General features: G+C 35.4%; 1 protein-coding gene across 7 annotated transcripts in view; it reads left to right on the top strand.

The window, feature by feature from the left end:
• The window catches only part of SESTD1 (SEC14 and spectrin domain containing 1), a 150,876-nt gene extending 131,672 nt beyond the window's left edge, over positions 1-19,204 (top strand). For 5 of the 7 annotated variants that reach the window (XM_045806226.2, XM_087861837.1, XM_045806227.2 and 2 more), the window contains 5 exons: positions 3,265-3,346; positions 4,192-4,314; positions 5,099-5,290; positions 8,986-9,107; positions 11,668-19,204. In XM_045806226.2, the coding sequence (XP_045662182.1) occupies positions 3,265-3,346; positions 4,192-4,314; positions 5,099-5,290; positions 8,986-9,107; positions 11,668-11,797 (649 nt within the window). In that variant the 3' untranslated portion in view covers positions 11,798-19,204. Of the gene's footprint in view, positions 1-3,264; positions 3,347-4,191; positions 4,409-5,098; positions 5,291-8,985; positions 9,108-11,667 lie in introns of those variants that run through there. The other 2 variants (XM_045806232.2, XM_087861846.1) reach the window with 2 other exon arrangements.
• Positions 19,205-19,992: the final 788 nt, after the last annotated feature.

The raw sequence follows: 19,992 nt of genomic DNA, 5'->3' as shown, positions 1-19,992 counted from the left end.
GGTCAAAGAGGTTGCTGCCTGTGTTCTTTAGGATTTTGATGGATCCCTGTCTCACATTTAGGTCTTTCATCCATTTTGAGTCTGTTTTTATGTATGGTGTAAGGAAATGGTCCGGTTTCCTTCTTCTGCATGTGGCTGTCCAGTTTTCCCAACACCAGTTGTTGAAGAGACTGCCTTTTTTCTATTGGATATTCTTTCCTGCTTTGTTGAAGATTAGTTGACCATAGAGTTAAGGGTCCATTTCTGGGTTCTCTATTCTTTCCATTGATCTATGTGTCTGTTTTTGTACCAGTACAAAACATCAGTCTTGATGATTGTAGCTTTGTAATAGAGCTTGAAGTCTGGAATTGTGATGCCACCAGCTTTGGTTTTCTTTTTCAACATTCCTTTGGCTATTTGGGGCCTTTTCTTGTTCCATACAAATGTTAGGATTATTTTTTCTAGCTCTGTGAAAAATGATGGTATTTTGATAGGGATTGCATTGAATTTATAGATTATTTTATGTAGCATAGATATTTTAACAGTATTTGTTCTTCCATTCCATGAACATGGAATGATTTTCCATTTGTGTCTTCCTCAGTTTCTTTCATGAGAGTTCTGTAGTTTTCTGAGTACAGATCCTTTGCCTCTTTGGTTAGATTTATTCCTAGGTATCTTACGGTTTGTACAGTTATAAATGGGATCGACTCCTTGATTTCTCTTTCTTCTGTCTCATTGTTAGTGTAGAAATGCAACTGATTTCTGAGCATTGATTTTATATCCTGCCACTTTGCTGAATTACTGTGTGAGTTCTAGCAATTTTGGGGTGAAGTCTTTTGGGTTTTCCACATAGAGAGTATCATGTCATCTGTAAAGAGTGAGAGTTTGACTACTTCTTTGCTGATTCAGATGCATTTTATTTGTTTTTGTTGTCTGATTGCTGAGGCTAAAACTTCTAGTACTATGTTGAACAGCAGTGGTGAGAGTGGACATCCTGATTGTGTTCCTGACCTTAGGGGGAAAGCTCTCAGTTTTTCCCCATTTAATATGATATTCGCTGTGGGCTTTTCATACCTGGCTTTTATGATACTGAGGTATGTTTCCTCTATCCCTACACTGTGAAGAGTTTTAATCAAGAAAGGATGCTGTACTTTGTCAAATGCTTTTTCTGCATCTATTGAGAGGATCATATGGTTCTTGTCCTTTCTTTTATTAATGTAGTGTATCACTACATTGATTGATTTCTTAGTATTGAACCACCCTTGCAGCCCAGGAATAAATCTCACTTGGTCATGGTTAATGATCCTTATATTTTATTTTATTTTTTTTAAAGATTTTATTTATTTTTGTGAGAGAGAGCATGAACTAGGGGAGAGGCAAATGGAAAGGGAGAGGCAGACTCCCCGCTGAGCAGGGAGCCCGATGCAGGGTTCAATCCCAGGACTCTGGGATCATGACCTGAGCCGAAGGCATATGCTTAACCGACTGAGCCACCAGGTGCCCCAGAATGATCCTTTTAATGTACTGTTGGATCCTATTGGCTAGTATCTTGGTGAGAATTTTGGCATCCATGTTCGTCATGGATATTGGTCTGTAATTCTTTTTGGTGGGGTCTTTGTCTGGTTTTGAGATCAAGGTAATGGTGGCCTCATAGAGTTTGGAAGTTTTCCTTCCATTTCTATCTTTTGAAACAGCTTCAGAAGAATAGGTACTCTTCTTTAAAAGTTTGGTAGAATTCCCCTGGGAAGCCTTCTAGCTCTGGATTCTTGTTTTTTGGGAGATTTTTGATTACTGTTTCCATTTCCTTGCTGGTTATGGGTCTGTTCAGGTTTTCTGTTTTTTCCTGTTTCAGTTTTAGTAGTTTATACCTTTCTAGGAATGCATCCATTTCTTCCAGATTGCCTAATTTGTTGGCATATAGTTGCTCATAATATGTTCTTTTAATTGTTTGTATTTCTTCAGTGTTGGTTGTGATCGCTCTTCTTTCATTCATGATTTTATTTATTTGGGTCCTTTCTCTTTTTGATAAGTCTGGCCAAGGGTTTATTGATCCTATTAATTCTTTCAAAGAACCAGCTCCAAGTTTTGTTGCTCTGTTCTGTTCTTTTGGTTTTTCTATTTCATTGATTTCATTGCTCTAATCTTTATTAATTCTCTTCTCCTATTGCATTTAGGCTTTATTTGCTGTTCTATCTCCAGCTCTTTAGGTATAAAGTTAGGTTGTGCATTTGAGACCTTTCTTGTTTCTTGAGAAAGGCTTGTTTTGCTATATATTTCTCTCTTAGGACTGCCTTTGTTGCATCCCAAAGGTTTTAAACAGTTGTGTTTTCATTTTCATTTGTTTCCATGAATTTTTTGAATTCTTCTTGAATTTCCTGGTTGACCCGTTCATTCTTTAGTAGGATATTCTTCAGCCTCCATGTATTTGAGTTCTTTCTGAATTTCTTCTTGTGATTGAGTTCAAGTTTCAACACATTGTGGTCTGAAAATATGTAGGGAGTAATCCCAATTTTGGTACTGGTTGAGACCTGATTTGTGACCCAGTATGTGATCTGTTCTGGAGAATGTTCCATGTACACTTGAGAAGAATGTGTATTCTGTTGTTTTAGGATGAAATGCTCTTAATGTATCTGTGAAGTCCATCTTGTCCAGTGTATCATTCAAAGCCCTTGTTTCCTTGTTGGTCTTCTGCTTAGATGATCTGTCCATTGCAGTGAGTGGGCTATTGAAGTCCCCTACCATTATTGTATTATTATCAATGTGTTTCTTTAATTTTGTTATTGGTTTATATAATTGGCTGCTCCCAAATTAAGAGCATAAATATTTACAGTTGTTAGATCTTTTTGTTGGATAGAGCCTTTAATTATGATATAGTATCCTTCCTCATAACTTTTTTGTTTTCTTTCCTTCCTCAGAATTAGTATTTGAGAAACTATATGTTTAATCTTTGAGGCTTTTTTAATGCTAACTGGCAATGGAGATATCTTTGGGTTTTAGTGTAATACTTTGTTTATGCTTTGCTTCATTATTTCACAGACTCCATTCTATCCTCAGGAGGGTTTGTAATTAGGTATCTTTCAGGTATTTTGAAGTTTTGATATTTTGATGTAACATAGATGTCCTTAAAATTCTTACAAATCAATACAAAGTAGTTGAAGTCTCCATGGTGTATCGGATTAAGTATTTTAGTATACTACAAAACATGTGTGCCAGATGATGATGGTAAAATAGTTGTATATTAACGAAACTGAAATGATGTTCTACCTTTATGTTTGGGTTTATTAGATGTGAAGACATGGTAGATGTGCGAAGGTTAAAGATGCTTCAGATGGTGCAGTTGTTTAAATGTGAAGAAGATGCCGCCCAGGTAAAAGATCAATCAGGCACATGATGTAGTTGTTTTCTCTTAAAAGATTGATTTTACCTAACTGTAAAAAAAGTGTACTTTTCATGGTCCTAAGAAAGAAATTGCATTAAGTCAAATTCTAGTTTATCTTATTAAAATAACAAAGTGTTTTTTATTTCCAGTTATTTTACTGACCTCATTTGACTTATCTTCTCAATGAGATCCTCTATTGAGTGAGAAATTGGGATTATTATTTATAATTGTGGACTTGTTAGTTACATGCTAGGATTAAAGCTGGTGTAGCACATTGCTTTTTTAACTTGCAGGAGGGTTTTTCAACTAGATAAACCATATGCTATCTTTTTGTAGTTAGCATCAGAGAACATCATTTCAGCTTGACCTAGAGGAACTTTATGATTTTAAATAATAACATAAATCTCTAATGAGATTCCAGTAAGATCCATATTACATAAACATACAATCTTTTTTTAATTTAAATTCAATTAATTAAAATATGGTGTATTACTAGTTTCAGAGGTAGATTTCAGTGATTCATCAGTCTTCTATAATACCCAGTGCTTGGACATTAAGGAGAACACGCGATCTATTAATATAAATCATGTGCTATTAATTTTTTAAAAGTGCTTCTCTTTAATATATCTTGTCCTTAGATTTTAAAAATTTTGAGGGGGAGGAAAGGTCATTAATTCATGTAGCTTTCATTAAATGAAATAAGCTATTAAGAACTTAGGTTATAACTAATAGATTAATTAATCATATGGTAGTAATTTTTCTTTTTATAAATATGGTGTTTTGGTATAATAAGAGTTATGGATCCAGCTTCACTGTTCTTTATTTTTATTTAGGCAGTAGAATGGCTAAGTGAACTTCTGGATGCCCTGCTTAAGACCCACATCAGATTGGGTGATGATGCTCAGGAAACGAAAGTTTTACTGGAAAAGCATAGAAAATTTGTTGATGTTGCACAGGTGCAGAACTGGTTATCTTCCTTTTCTACAAGCTCAGTGTTTGAGTAGCTTTCTGCATGATTATAATGTAACTTAACCCTCCAAGTCCAAGAAGGTTAGTTATGTTATTCCAGAAATATCACAGAACTAAGAAAATGTCAGCTGGTGCATCAAAAGTAGCCTGCATAAACTTGAGATGGTTTATGTTTTCCTGAATACAGGTTCTGTATGCTCCCCCTGATTTATGTTTTATATTATGCCATTTTTTTAGGCAATCCAGCTGTTCATTCACGAAAGTTAATAAGAAATGTGTGTTAATAGCGGTATAGTAGAAACCCCAGTTTCTCTATCTTACCAGTGTTAGGGTAACAATACAGATGTTGTGCATGTGTGTGTGAAAAGTATCTTAATTTATTTTTGCTAATAAATGAGTTTTCAGTGAACAATTGTGCTTTCCTGTATGGGATATAAAGTACCCTATAAAGAACCCATCTTTACCCATTTGTTCTGGGTAATGAATGATCAGACATTCTTTTTGGTCTGTGGAATTGACAAGAATGAGATGGGGAAAACAGAAGAGAGCAAAGCCTTACAAGAAAGAAACTTACTAGAAATTCAAAGTATTGCTTCCCCGACCTTTTTTATATGGCTGCAGTTAATTTGTAGTAGTAAGTGCCAGTGGAGTCATTCAGTATTGATTTCCAGTAGTGTTACTTATTTGCAACCACAGTCCTCCTGCACACTTTCCCATCTCTCTTTTCAGAATTCTTTTACTATAATTTCATGTTTACTTTTTCTTTTTTAGAGCACTTATGACTATGGAAGACAGTTGCTACAGGCCACAGTTGTGTTGTGTCAATCTCTGCGCTGCACATCTCGGTCATCTGGAGACACACTTCCTCGACTGAACAGAGTATGGAAGCAATTTACAATAGCATCTGAAGAGAGAGTGCATAGGCTGGAAATGGCTATAGCATTTCACTCAAATGCCGAAAAGGTTTGCTTTTTAAAAAATGTAGTCTCAGTAGTATTTATTGTGTATGTTTAAAATGTATTAATTTTAATATTATAATTATGTGATTAGCCTGTGGTTTTTTTCCAGCTTATATTAATCCCATTGTTAAAAGTTCGTTTAGATATACTATATTGTCTTAGAGAGATCAAATCAAATTCTCATAGTATAATCCACACCAGTGCTGGCTTATTGTGGTTGGAGAAATCCAAAACCATCTAAGTAAGAGTCCTCTCTCAACAGTGCTTCTCTTCTTACCAAACCTGACCCCCAGAATGAGCTCTCTATCTTTAGGGTGGCACAACTGCCATCGCTTTCATTATGCAAGGAAAGGACTTTTTGCCTCTGCAACTACTAATTGTCATAAATTTTTTAAAAGGGCACTTTGTAATTTTATAAGGTTTAAAGTAGAGACTACCCAGCTAAAAATAATGAGAATAAAGATATAGATAAAACCTTTTTCCATATATTATCTTTAAAGATTCATTCTAGAATTTATTATTTAATGAATTTATTAGTCCTGGAAACCAAAAATGCAATGTGTAGTGTTATTTGGCCAGATTTTCAGTAGATCCCTTTTCTAAACTCTGCATGGAGAAAATTTATAGCACCCAACCCTTACATTTCCACTCTGAAGAGGAGCTTTGTTATGTAGCTAACTTTGTTTTGATCTCTCACAATGAAAGTTTATGTGTAGGGGGTGTTCAATACAGTATGAAAAGTGAGAAACTGAAGATGTAAATGTGATATAGCCTAGTTTGTAGAACAGAAGAGATATGACCAGGAATCTCAGGAATTGGGCAGTATTCTACTGTACCTCTGTTGGGAAGTTTTTATAGTTAACTCTTGCTGAGCTGATCACTGAACTCCACAGGTCAGTGTTTTTGTTTAAAATAGGCCTAACAATGATGAAGGTAAAAGTATATAAAATGGCTTAACTTGTTTATCTACTGATTGTTTTATTTTTTTTAAGATTTTATTTATTTATTAGAGAGAGAGTGTGTGTGCACAAGCAGGGGGTAATGGCAGAGGAAGGGCGAGAAACACTCTTCCCACTGAGCAGGGAGCCCGACTCGGGGCTCGATCCCAGGACCCTAAGATCATGACCTGAGCCAAAGGCAGATGCTTAACTGGCTGGGCCACCCAGGTGCCCCTACTGATTGTTTTAATGAAAAGCTTTTATTGAAGTATATTAACACAGAAAAGGGTACAGATCATAAATGTTTGTTGAATTCAGTCTGTTCAATGAATTTTCACAAAGTGAGCACATCTGTGTTATCAGCACACTATTCAAACAACAGAACATTACCAGCACCCCAGAAGCTCTCCCGCCCTCTTTTAGTTACATTGTTCCTGCTGCCCCTGCCTCCTGTCCAAGGGTGACTACTGACCCAATTTCTTTTTTTTTTTTTTTTTAAAGATTTTATTTATTTATTCGACAGAGGTAGAGACAGCCAGCGAGAGAGGGAACACAAGCAGGGGGAGTGGGAGAGGAAGAAGCAGGCTCATAGCGGAGGAGCCTGATGTGGGACTGGATCCCAGAGCGCCAGGATCACGCCCTGAGCTGAAGGCAGACGCTTAACTGCTGTGCCACCCAGGCGCCCCCTACTGACCCAATTTCTAACACTACTGATAACTTTTTAAGATACTGCTTTCAAGGGGCGCCTGGGTGGCACAGCGGTTAAGCGTCTGCCTTCGGCTCAGGGCGTGATCCCGGCGTTATGGGATCGAGCCCCACATCAGGCTCCTCTGCTAGAAGCCTGCTTCTTCCTCTCCCACTCCCCCTGCTTGTGTTCCCTCTCTCGCTGGCTGTCTCTACCTCTGTCGAATAAATAAATAAAATCTTTAAAAAAAAAATACTGCTTTCAAAATGTATCTGCAAGACCACTCCAGAAAACAATATGGAGTTTCCTCAGAGAGTTAAAAATAGAACTGCCCTTAAATCCAGCAATCCCACTATTAGGGATTTATCCAAAGAATACAAAAATACTAATTCAGAGTGATACATGCACCCTGATGATAACAGCGTTATCTGCAATAACCCAAGTTATGGAAGCAGCCCAAGTGTCCATCCATAGATAATAGATAAAGAAGATGTGGGGTATACACACAATGGAATATTATTCAGCTATAAAAAAGAATGAAATCTTGCCGTTTGCCACCACATGTATGGAACTAGAGAGGATTATGCTAAGCGAAATCAGTCAAAGAAAGACAAATACTGTATGATTTCACTCATGTGGAATTTAAGAAACAAAACAAATGAGCAAAGGGGAAAAGAAGAGGCAAATCAAGAAACAGACTTAACTATAGAGAACAGAGATGTTATCAGAGGGGAGGTGAGTGGGCGATGAGTTAATAGGTGATGATGGGATTAAGGAGGGCACTTGTAGTGAGCATCAGGTGTTGTAAGTGATGAATCACTGTATTGTACACCTGAAACTAATTACACTGTATGTTAACTGACTGGAATCTAAATAAAAACTTAAAATATATCTGCAAGGACATTTTAAGATCTAGAGTTGTGAGGCCGTATAAGAATGTAAATGGTTGAGAGTTGTTTTGCATAGAATATTAATGTTCCTTTTTCTTTTGCTACATGGCCTTTATCATGCTTATAATAAGCACAATTTAAGGTTCTTTACTGCTTAAGGTTTGTCAAGCTTTTTGTTATCAGATATTACTTTCTTCTTGATTTTTATTTTATACCGGTAAGCATAAATATAATCATAACTATAAGCAACCTGTATAGTATAATGACTGGGAAAATCTAGACTTTTATATAAAGCTATTTATGAGTAATGCTGAAATAAACATATTAGATTGAGTATAATGCAAAAATAGTTGCAAAAATAAATACTTCTTTTTCTTCTCCCTTCCGCACATTTTGCAGTGTTTTTTCTTATAATCTGGTGTGTATGTTGGACTTAAAGCACATCTCATTTTGGACTAGCCACCTTTCAAGTGTTCACTAGGCTGCTTGCTACTATATTGACTAGTGTGGGTCAATGCCTGTAGATTTAGCTATTATAATAGCAGTTTTTTCTTCCTTCCTTTCCTCCTCTTGTTAAATTTAAATGGTAATAGTTAAGGAAAACAGTATTTTATCAAGGACTGTAGAACTTCCTGCATTTGCATTAGAACCTTATCAGTTTATATCAGGTTAGTCAGCAGATCAGTTTTTAAAATAACTATAAAGTGCCTGTGTAGGTCATTCCATCAGTTATGTGTTTGTACTCTGAGTATATGTTGCTTGGGATTTATATTTTCTTTCATTTTTGAAGTCTGTAAGCTGTTTGAGGTCAAAATCTATATTCAGTCACTTCCCAAGCTGCTAAATAAACATTTAGTACAATAAATAATGAATGAATGATGGAATATTTCTTAAGTGCAGTTTGAACTTACTTTCCAAATAGTAGTCTAGTATTATTTTTTTCTTGGAAATCACCATAGACTTTTATAGACACAATATATATAGACAATTATATATTATTAGTAAGGGTTATATATTTCATTTTATTTGAAATTTTTGAGCCAACTTCACCAGTAACCAGTCTTGTACAATGGTGTACATGGAGATGCTAAGAACAAAATAAAAACACCTTCAATCTACTGAATTCACATGAGCTTGATTGCCTTTCTATATCTGTTGATTGGTGTTGCCATTTTATTTGTTGCAGATTTTGCAAGACTGTCCAGAAGAGCCTGAAGCTATTAATGATGAGGAGCAATTTGATGAAATTGAAGCAGTTGGGAAATCACTTTTGGATAGATTAACTGTTCCTGTAGTTTATCCTGATGGGTATGGTACATGTTCTTATAAGTTTGTCTTTTTATCGGTGAGGTCTTAAAGTGAAATCATCAAGAGAAGAAAATCTATTTTTTAAAAAGCCAAGTAAATTAGCTTTGGTTCACATCTTCAGTTCCACAGTAAATTGGTTTGTAATGAAAAGAAATACAAACTCAGCTCTTAGCAACAGTATCAGTTAGTACTTGCTGCTGTCAAATGTGGTGCTTCTTGACAGCTTGTTGTAGAAGGTTGATATCCTGGGTTCTAGCCTTGGCTCTGATAATAGGGAGTAGGATGCCTGTGGGCTTCATCCAGGGCAGGGAAGGGGAGTACAGGGTTGTAAGGTTTAGTAAGCTTATAGTACATCAAACATCAAGTTAAACACTTCACCTCATTATTTTTGACCAAACAGTGCTAGACCAGTATGATTATTCCTGATTTACAGATGTAAAAACGTGAAGCTCAGAAAGATTAAGTAGGTGCTCAGGATTTCACAGCTTCTAAGTAGAATTGGGATACAGTCTCAGGTTGATCCAACTCCGAACGTATTCTCTTTTCTGTATGCTATATGGAATCCGAATTTCTTCATTTGTAAAATGATGGGGTCCTGATTCCCACATTCCTTTCCATTTCAAAAGTTAATAATAAAAGTAGGAAGTAATCTCGTGCAAATTAAATGGACCAGTAAATGAATCTGAAGGAGCTTCATCCCCGAGGATCCGACATCAGTGAAAATAATGTAGAGGTAATCCAGAGGATATTTAATTCAGATGACAGAGAAATCAAATCACTTGGATGCCTCTATCCTTACCCTGTAGTATAGTGTAAGCATAGGATTGTGGTCTCTAGAATCAGATTTCTTGGGTTTAAATCTCAGCTCCACCACTTACTAGCAGTAACACCTTGGGCAAGCCACTCAGTCTTTCTGTGCCTCAATTCCATCATCTAAAAATAGGGATGTATTATTCATACCTTTTCAGGTGACAGGGGCAGGGGAATTACATGAGTTAAATGTATATAAATTACTTGAAAACGAATCTGGCATAGGGGCGCCTGGGTGGCTCAGTCACCCAGTTAAGTGTCTTATTCTTCGTTTCACCTCAGGTCATGATCTCCGGGGTTGTAGGATCCAGCCCAGAGTCTGGCTCTGTGCTGGGTGCAGAGCCTGCTTGAGATTCTCTCTCTCCCACTCCCCCTCCCCCCACTTGCACTCTCTCTATAATAAATAAAATCTTAAAAAAAAGAAAAAACAACAAAAAACCCTAAATCTGACACAGAGTAAGTGCCATTACTACTGTGTCTTGAACTTCAAATGATTATTTGGAATAGATTTTGGGAAGATACAATTTTATTCCCTTGAGAGAATATAATTCGTAGTTTGTATTTAGATAATCTTTCATCATAGCCAAAATTGAACTATCAGAAGTAGCCTAAATTCATATTAGATATCTGCAATGTATATAAAAGAATAAAATCTAAAAATGTATAAATTTAGCTTGTAAGAATATTAGAGGGGTGGGTGCCTTCTGGTTGTTCCATTCCAAGAGAGTCCCTACCCCCATTTCTACGCTTCACAACTGGTTGTTAACACCATCTCCGTTCGACTCAGGTCAGCCTAGGAGCATCTATAACTAGTATTTTTGCTTGGACTTCTCCTCCTGTGTTCTACAAATAGTCCATATAGTATTTCCTCATGGTTTTAAGATTGAGGAATAAGTCAGTACTGTATATTCAGATTTCACAACCACCACCTTTAATATTTGGAATTGTTATTCTGTTCCATTTATATGATAACCTGTTGATGCTATATGAAATTTGTTTGACAGCAAGCTTGTTCAGATTTATCTCTCATAACATTGTCCTGGAAAAATAAATCAGATGATCTCTCTAGATTCATTGCTTGAAGATTCCGGTTCAAATGTTGGTTTTCCCACTGTGTGATCCTAGTTAAGTCATTTAATTTTCTAGGCCTTAGTTTTCTAATCTTAAAAAATACAGAGCTTAACCAGATAATTTCTAAGAACTCTTCTAACTCTAAAAGATTCTGTGACTCTGAATACAGTATCTTTTCAAGTAGGATAACATTAAGTGATTTTATCTGTTAAAGTCCCAAATGATGCCTTAACATTAAACAGATATTTTACTTGCCAGCTGTTTTAGACATTTGGTGTACATAGCCCTTATCCTTGAAGAACACATACAAATTTTATGTTTGTGATGCTTATGCACCCAAAACTGAAAAGTAGAATATCTCCAACGTTGCATTGTTTCCTTTATTGTTTCATTGTTTGGTTGCATCGTTTGATCGATTGAGATTATCATAAGTACATATAATACGACATTCGATACCACTAATCTTTTTCTCTCAACATGTCTTAATACATTTTATGCCATTTAAAAATGTTTCTCCCACTGAATTACTACTCAGAGATAAGCAGTATGGTCTGCAAGTGAACTAATGCCATATCACATATATAATATTTATGGTAATCTTTTCTCCCTTTTGCATTTGCTACGGTCAGTGGATTTGTATTAATCTGATTGTGGTTTTTCTGTTTGTTTTGATTTTTAGAACTGAACAATATTTTGGGAGTCCAAGTGACATGGCTTCCACTGCAGAACACATCAGAGACAGGATGAAACTGGTTAGTCTCAAAAGGCAGCAGCTGAGACATCCTGAAATGATGACCACAGAGAGCTAATAGCTACCAGCTTCCCACAAATCTGCAGTTCATAATCCCGCATGTCGTTGGCATACTACAGCATTAGCTGCAATACATTAAGATACATTTCACAGCCAGGATAAGCCTCATTTCTTTCCATTTTACATTTCTTTCTACATGTTAACACCTTGCAACTACCAAGGCATCATTATTTAACTTGCTTTGAGACCATAGACTCCAAGTATCTTAAAAGAAGGAACTGTAAACATTGCACTGAAAACTTGCTTTAAAGCTTTACCTGACCTGTCAATTTGTAGATGAACAACTGATAATAAGCTTTGAATGGTGCTAATAAGAGTTTAGGAATTCTCTATATAAAAAATGGTTGACCTCCCTCCCCAAGTGATGTAGTAAATTTAGACTATAGTTAAATTGTTATTAGTAGACAGTGGTGTACTCAAAAATTTTACTTTGTAATTCTTCAAAATTGATTATTTTTATTGTGTCAGTATGAAGAAAACCTTCAGATCTTTGATATATCATATTCATTAAAAGACATTTTCCTATTTGTATTGATAATGTATTAAAAGTTGTTTGTGCTTAATAAAAGGCTTCTTTTAAACATCTTATTTAATTTGGTGGTTATATCCTGTTTCCAAACATGAGTGCCTTATTTCAAAGGGCATTCTTAGGATTGTGAGGATGGTTTAATATTTGTTTTTTCATGTTGGTAGCATGTATTTTAGCCAGGAAATTCATATGTAAGCATGTAAATATAATAAATAAGCATGTTTAATTATGAAAAATAATTGCGAAGAGCAATTTAGATCTTAAAGAACTTAAAAATAATGGAATACTAGTTCTAGTTGTTCTCTTCTTCAGGTTGAAAAATATCCAAATTATTAACTACCCTGAAGATACTTTGTCTTTGGAGAGGAGGGTTGGTAAAGAAGGCATACTTAATTACTAAGTGTAATCCTTTATATCAGAGGAATCTTTCTGGAATGAAAATAGCAATTGTTAATAAAATTTAATTTCTCATGATAGACTAGAAACAAAATTCTGAAGCAGTCTAATAACAAAAATTGTCCAGCTCTTTTAGAAGTAAAATTTATAAAATGTGCTTTTAAGTTTATATTAAGTTTAAATGGTAAAATACATACTTTTTGTGTTTATTTTTATTTCAGAAAATTTTTTGAAAAAGATTAAAAATAATTTTTTAGTCTGTGATCAATACAAAATTATGCAAAGAATTGTATGCTGGTTCCTTTTTCATGTCCACAAAAATGTTCATGTATCCTCCAATGCAAAAAACTTCCTCTGAACCTGCTGGTTTCTCCAGCCTTCTTCCCTGCCAGACCTCTTGGAGAAATCCATATCCATTCCCCCTGCATCCTCATCGCTCACTGTTCAACGCCTTGCAATCTGGTTTTACACAGCACTTCAGTGAAACTGTTCTCAGTGGGCTCTCAATTCCTGAATTGAATGATTGTTTCTTTCATCTGCATTTCTTATCCTTCTCTGTGTCTGCAACATTTACACCATTGAGCAACCTTTCCTGGGTGGTGTCTCGTCCCTTAAAGATGTCATCCTCTGCCATAACTGTGAGTGCAGTCACATAACTCTTAAAGTGTATCTGCTAAAATGCACTCTCAGATTCTGTCTTCAGAATGCTTCTGGAGGGATCTCATCCTTGGGGTTTCTATTTTATCCCAGTGTTTTGTGTTCCATATCTGGTCCAAAATTTCAGACTCATACTTTCAACTACCTATTTGACATTTCAGCCTAGATGAAGTCATCCTATTCACTTTTCTTATCTCTGAGCAATTTTGGTTAATTTTTTTCTAGTCAAACATGCCAGAAAATCTGGGGGCAACACCTGATTGCTCCCTTTTTTCTTATGCTGCCACTGCTGAGAACATTCTGGAAATTCTGTATTTGATATCCTCTCAGTCTTTCAGGACTTAACTTTTGAGCATGACCTTTTGTGATTCTTCATTTCAGTCTTCGTAATGGTGCTAACCACTTGCTACATTTGTTTATTTTGATGTCTGTGCCTGCCACGTTATAATCTCTGTTGAGGGAAAGGATCCTGTAGGACTCTCCTGTTCCCAGCCTTTTGCTCATATGTAATAGTTGCTCACTTCCTCTGTATATGATTGGTCATAGGCATTAGTAATAATCCCCTCTGTATTGTAGTCTGAAGTGTGTTTTAAACATATTTCCTGAAATTATGACTGGTTTATGAATTAATCTACTCATAAGGAAGTCATTTGGTATTTTAGATACTTAAATATTAGGTAATATAGGTATGTAGTTACACTCAATATCTATTCTGAATTTCAGAGTACTAAGAATGTTTTTATTAAGACTTTGCTAGAAAGGAACTGAGCTGTAAGTAATGGGACTCTTAGTTTTATCATCAACTACTTTACTGTCCAGTGAGTTAATTTTTAATATGCATTAAGCTATCCAGCCTACAGCAAGAGCAAAATAAGGCATCATCTAGAAATGTTATTTGTAATTTGAGGATTTTAGATGAAACTGAATATGCTTTCGACATAATACTGTTGCTCTTCATTTGTAACTTTGCTGCTACTTTCTGTATGTATATCTGTATGTATACATACAGTGATGATTGAAAAAGCCAACAATGCCCTAATGTGGTTTTTTCATAGCATTATAGTTTACTTAGAATACATGTGAAGGAAGCGACTGCAGTCTGTTTGAAAGCATGAGTTCTTTGTACATCATGAATTAATGTTGGCCCACAAATAGAGAAAGAACCATCATTTCTATGTGCCATTATTGGTATATGCCACAACTTTCCACATTACTCTAGCTTATCTCAGGGAATTCTTGAAGTGTTAATTGGGCTAGTTTTGTTTTGTTTTTTATTTGTTCGTTTCGGTTTGGGGGATTTTTTTTTCTCTTGCTTTATTACTGTATATTTGCTCCTCTGTAAACTCAGTTTTATCATCTGTTCTTCACACATCTGGCCCAGCAGAGTTAAGATGCAAAGGTGGTAACTTTATTTCAGATAAAATTAACTTAATTCCCAGTCCTCATTGTTGGCGACCTTATTCTGCTAAGGTGACTCATTGATGATGGTGATGAAACTGCTCAGCCTGCCAGCCAGGATGTTGATGGCAGGTCTAGGCTTCATTACTGTGTAGAAGATTGGCTACTACTCTCATTTTGTAGGCATTTAAATTGGCCAGTGCTCCTGAGTGTTAACTAGTATTGATGTGTTGTTTCATTACCCTGTCAGTTGAAATATGGGGTGTGCTGTTTAGTTTGTTGTTATTGTTGGTGGCATACTCTTTAAGGTGAACATGACTATTACATTTCTGATAGTGCTGAGCAAGCCATACTCTCTGTTGTAAACCTTTTGTAACCAACAGCATCATTGTGAGATTAGCTGAACGTAACTCACTGTATAGTCTACAGTCAGAGAAAGAACTCAGAATTCTCTACAACATTGTAAGTTCCCTGCCAGAGAAATTGGATATTGCTGTGTCCTCTTCCCATCCTCACAGGACCATAGTAAAACCCTGTGGTTCCTAAGAACTAAACATGCTTTAGTTGCTAAAGTCCTCCACATCTTGAGCTTATTGAAAATGGTATGCAAAACTAACATCAGTAAATATCATCAGTGACAAGAGTTACATGGTTGAGATATCGTTGGTTAAACCCCCAAAGGAAAAATTCCCTAAAATTAAGAAGATAGCCTAGAACATACCTCACCAGTTTATCTAATTAGCAAACCTACATTGTTAACTTTCAGTTCTAAAAATAAAAAGCTTCAGTTGGAAGTGGAAAATATACTGGTATGAAGGGCAACAAATACCTTGATGAGGCAAAATTAAGTATTGATTTAACATCTGACGTTATGTAGCTTCAGTGTGTGCCATGGAAATGTCTAGGTTTAGCTAAGAAGCATAAATAATGGCAAGCATAGTAAAGATCATAAAAAAGCCAAAGTAAGAACTGTAATAAATATAATGGAAAGAGTTTGGAGTTTGAATCTCTGACTCAAAATCTGGCTTTTCCATTTACTGACATTTGTAAAAATTTCTAAACTACTCTGGGTCTGTAAATACAATCATATTTAAAAATGTGTTGAAAACTACAATGTTATCCAACGTGGAAGGAATTATTATTATAATTATATTTTCAAAATAAAAAATAGCTTTCTTTAATGTCACTCTTGTCTCAGATGACGAGCATGGGGTCATGGGGGAAATGGCACTGTGCTCACCTCTCTGAGTTCCATTTCCCTTACATTTGGAATTACATACTGGAAATACTAAGGGTGGAGTCGGTGAGCTCATCAGTAAATAACAAGACTTTTAAATCTGACAGATTAACTCTTTTATGGCAGGACGATAGACCAGCAAGATGGAAGACAAGTGAGGAGTATCATCTACTTTGAGGGTGACAGGACATGACACAGTGCCATTAATAAATAAGTAAGTAAAAGTCCTATTCAGAGTGGATCTCAGATAGTCAGCACCAACCGGTGAAAACAACAAAAGCACAAAGCTGTTTAAAGTATCCTAATAATGAGGTAACAAGCATGAGTTGAAACTATCATTAGTACTATTATGGTTAGAGAAGAGCAGTCTTGGTATCAACTTGAGCAGTGACAATAACAAAGACTGGCCCTGTAATAGACTGCTAGAACTAGGGCTGCTCCGTGAAATAGCATAAATACTGGGGAATGTTTGAAGACTGAAAAACGTTCATAGATCTGATCCTAAATAACATGACTGCAGTATTTTAAAGCAAACTTGAAAACTTGACGACACTAGTCCATGTGCTTCAAGAAAAGCAGAGCCTGTACTAGAACATGAAGCACTTAGAGATCAAAGGGAAGCCAGAACTGTGACTAAGTATTTTGAAAGCAATGAGTAAGTTTTTTAGACTCAAGATTATTTTTGTTAGAGAACCCTTATGAGGCGCTGTATATATATATATATATATATATATATATATATATATATATATATATATATAATCACTATATAGTTATATAGAAATTCTTAGCAAATAACTGAAGATAGTTACCAGCCGCAAAATAATAAGCACAGTGTTGTTAATGGATTTTAAGTCAGGCATGTGGAAAACTGCTTCTGACAAAAGGCTGTTGATGTCTGAAGCCAGTCTTAGTGAATCTCAAGGAGTCACCTTAGAAGTATTTACAAGTTACATGCCATCACTTTAGGGCACCCCCAAATGAGTCCCTCCTTGGAGAGACAGGGTAATTCAGATGCCCTTCCACTCAGAACATAGGGGCCTGTGCAGTGGGATCAAACCTCACATCGTGTTTTGGGTCTACATGTCTTTTTTAATTATAGTTGCCGTAGTTCTTTTGTAGTTTAGAAGTCAGAAATGTCTTTGCTTAATTTTTCTGTTAAGAATGTTTCTTCATCTTACTCTTACAATTAGTCTACACAGCCAACAAATTTGTTGAGAATATGAGATCTATATGTGTATTTTTTTAAAGTGTGAGGGGATCAAAATGTAACTGACAGAATAGATTTGAGAGCTGATTGATCACCTCACACTCAGGAATATCTTTTCACAAGGTCTTAAGTTTCTAAATTGACACTGATAGGAAGAATTTGATGATTATCTTGCCATGAGATTGGTAATGTAGTTCTTGGTGGCATTATTTGGTAAGTGTTGCACCCTGGAATTTTTCTCCAAACATTGTATAAAATTTTTCAAACATATAAAAAAGTTAAAATTTTATAGTGTATCAATTACCCAGATGCTAGTGTATCAATTACCCAGATGCTAGTTAGCATTAATTATGCTTACATTATCACATATCTGTCCATCCATCAATTCATCAAATTGCAGGCATCTTCACTTTTCCTACTAATAACTTCAGCATACATATCATTAACTAGAGCTCAGTATGGGCTTACCACATTTTTTATGTAAAATTAGCATACAATGAAGTGCATAAATCTTAAATATGCATCTCTTAGTTTTGAAAAATGCATACAGCGCTACCAAAATATAAAATGTTATCAGAAAATTACCCTTTGGTCCTTTCTAGTCAATCCTTGAACCCACTCTACCCTCCCAAAGGCAACCACTGTTCTTTTGTCTACCAGGAATCAAATTGATCTGTTCTAGATCTTTATGTAAATATAGCCACACAGCATGTATTCTTTCTAGAAGCCTCTTCACATACCATGGTTTAGAAATATATCCATGTTGTTAGGTGTTTTAGTAGTTCATTCCTTTTTATTGCTGAGTTGTATTCCATTGTATGAATATATTGCAGTTTACCCGTTTTCCTATTTATGAATACCTGGGCTGTTTCCACCGTTAGTAGTTATAAATAAAACTGCTATGATTATTCTTAATGTAAGTCTAATGTGAAGATAGGCTTTTATTTCTCTTGGGTGAATACCTAGGATTAGAATTTCTGTGTCGTAGGGTAGTTTTAAAAGAAACTGCTATACCTTTTCCTATGTGGTTATACTGTGTCCCGGATTTTCACTATATTTTGGATGTGTAGAAAGGTGTAAACTATTTTTATGATTCATATTTGAAATATTAGAAGTGGGTTTGTGATAGAAATGGCATTATTAACAGTTGGCAGTTGGTGTTCTTTGAGGAAAGAAATACCTGTCTGCCCAAAGCAGCTCCCCAGCGGGTTTCTATGCCTGAAATTTTAGCATTAGTTTCACTTTCTTGAAGGATTAAGCATTTCCCAAGCATGGTGATCTATTAGCTAGAAGAAACAGCACTGGTTTGTTTATTTTACTAACTTTTGCCACCCGTTTTCAGTAGGTGAAATAAGACCAATTAAGCAGAAAAGATTATTTCTGTTCAATTGGGGTAGAAGGGGTAGTCAGAAATGTGTACTACTAGTCTGTCCTGAGTACAGCAATGTGAGAACCATCTGGATGGGAAAGCCCCCCAATTGGTGGTCAAGGAACCAGAAAACGGGATGGGAAGAATTCTACCTCACAGTTGTGATAGAGGATAGCTATGTTTTTTGCAGGACATTTCAGCCTTTACAAATCATATATTCTGTGTTGTCTTTTTGTTTAGTACCACCTTGCTATAGTTACTTCACATTCTAGTGACTTTCTTATTCACTGTGTTTTACCCTTCCTGCCTGTTATATTACATATAGCAGTTACTTGTATAAGCCTGTAAAATTATAATCATGTATGTTTCTAATGCTTGTTTTCAAAGATATTTATGTATGGTTCATCCAATCTTTCCTATTCAATTTTTAAGGGCTGGGATATTTGGCCTCTACTGTAAATCCCTATAATGTTCCACACATTGTAAATGCAATAAAGATGTTAAAAACTATTAATAATGGCAGCATATTTTGATATGTATTTCTTTGATATGTTATCACTTTGGACAGTAAGTTTGGTTTCTGTTAATAAAGATGGTTCATAAAATCTAGGGAGAATTAAGTCATCCTGGTTTCTATAACATAATCTGATGAATTCTGCATATTTGAATTTATTCGAATTATGTTCTCCAAAGCTTTAAATTTTTTCTACCATTATTTTCTAAAATGTTTGATTAAAACAAAATGTGACTTCTTTATTCTGAAATCTGGAGTCCTAGAAGACAGAGGCTAAATACCCTTTCCCTGTGCTTCTCATTCTCTGTCAATAGCCCCCCATTCTACCCACAGGTTTGGCACAGAAATTCAGGGTTTCTTTTAAATCCTACATTGTCTGAAATTGTTAGGTTCTTACCACAATAGGCAGTGGTAGGATTCTTTTGATCCTACCAAGAAGTCCATTTTTAAGACTTAAAAGGTGAATATGTTTTGGACTGGGGAAAGCATATTAGAACAAATTTAGCTGTATTTAAAATAACAAAATTAATCATACTGTGCTATAAATAATAGCAGCTCCAAAATGGCTACCTGGAATTTAGAATTGCCAAAATTGGAAATTGGGAAAGACTTATACCTTGTCCAATGAAGTTAAGTACATTTGGGTGACAGTTCAACATATAAGCAAAATATGTATATAAAAAAGAATATACCTTTATTTTCAATTGATATTTTCATTTTACTAGTTACAGTATTTACCCCCATCTTTAGATTTCCCGTTAGACACTTAGTGTATCCACAAAGCTGTTCCATCTAATGTGTAAAATCTACCCAAAAGTATTCTGATGATCACAAACCTTTATGTGACAAATCAAAATGAGCACAAGAAATACCCAGTTTTTGC

Source organism: Ursus americanus, chromosome 1 (assembly GCF_024610735.1).
Source record: "Ursus americanus isolate L20-20 chromosome 1, mUrsAme1.1.p, whole genome shotgun sequence".
Classification (NCBI taxonomy): domain Eukaryota; kingdom Metazoa; phylum Chordata; class Mammalia; order Carnivora; family Ursidae; genus Ursus; species Ursus americanus.
The sequence above is the reverse complement of the archived record's forward strand: the minus strand, read 5'-3'. Positions and strand labels throughout refer to the sequence as shown.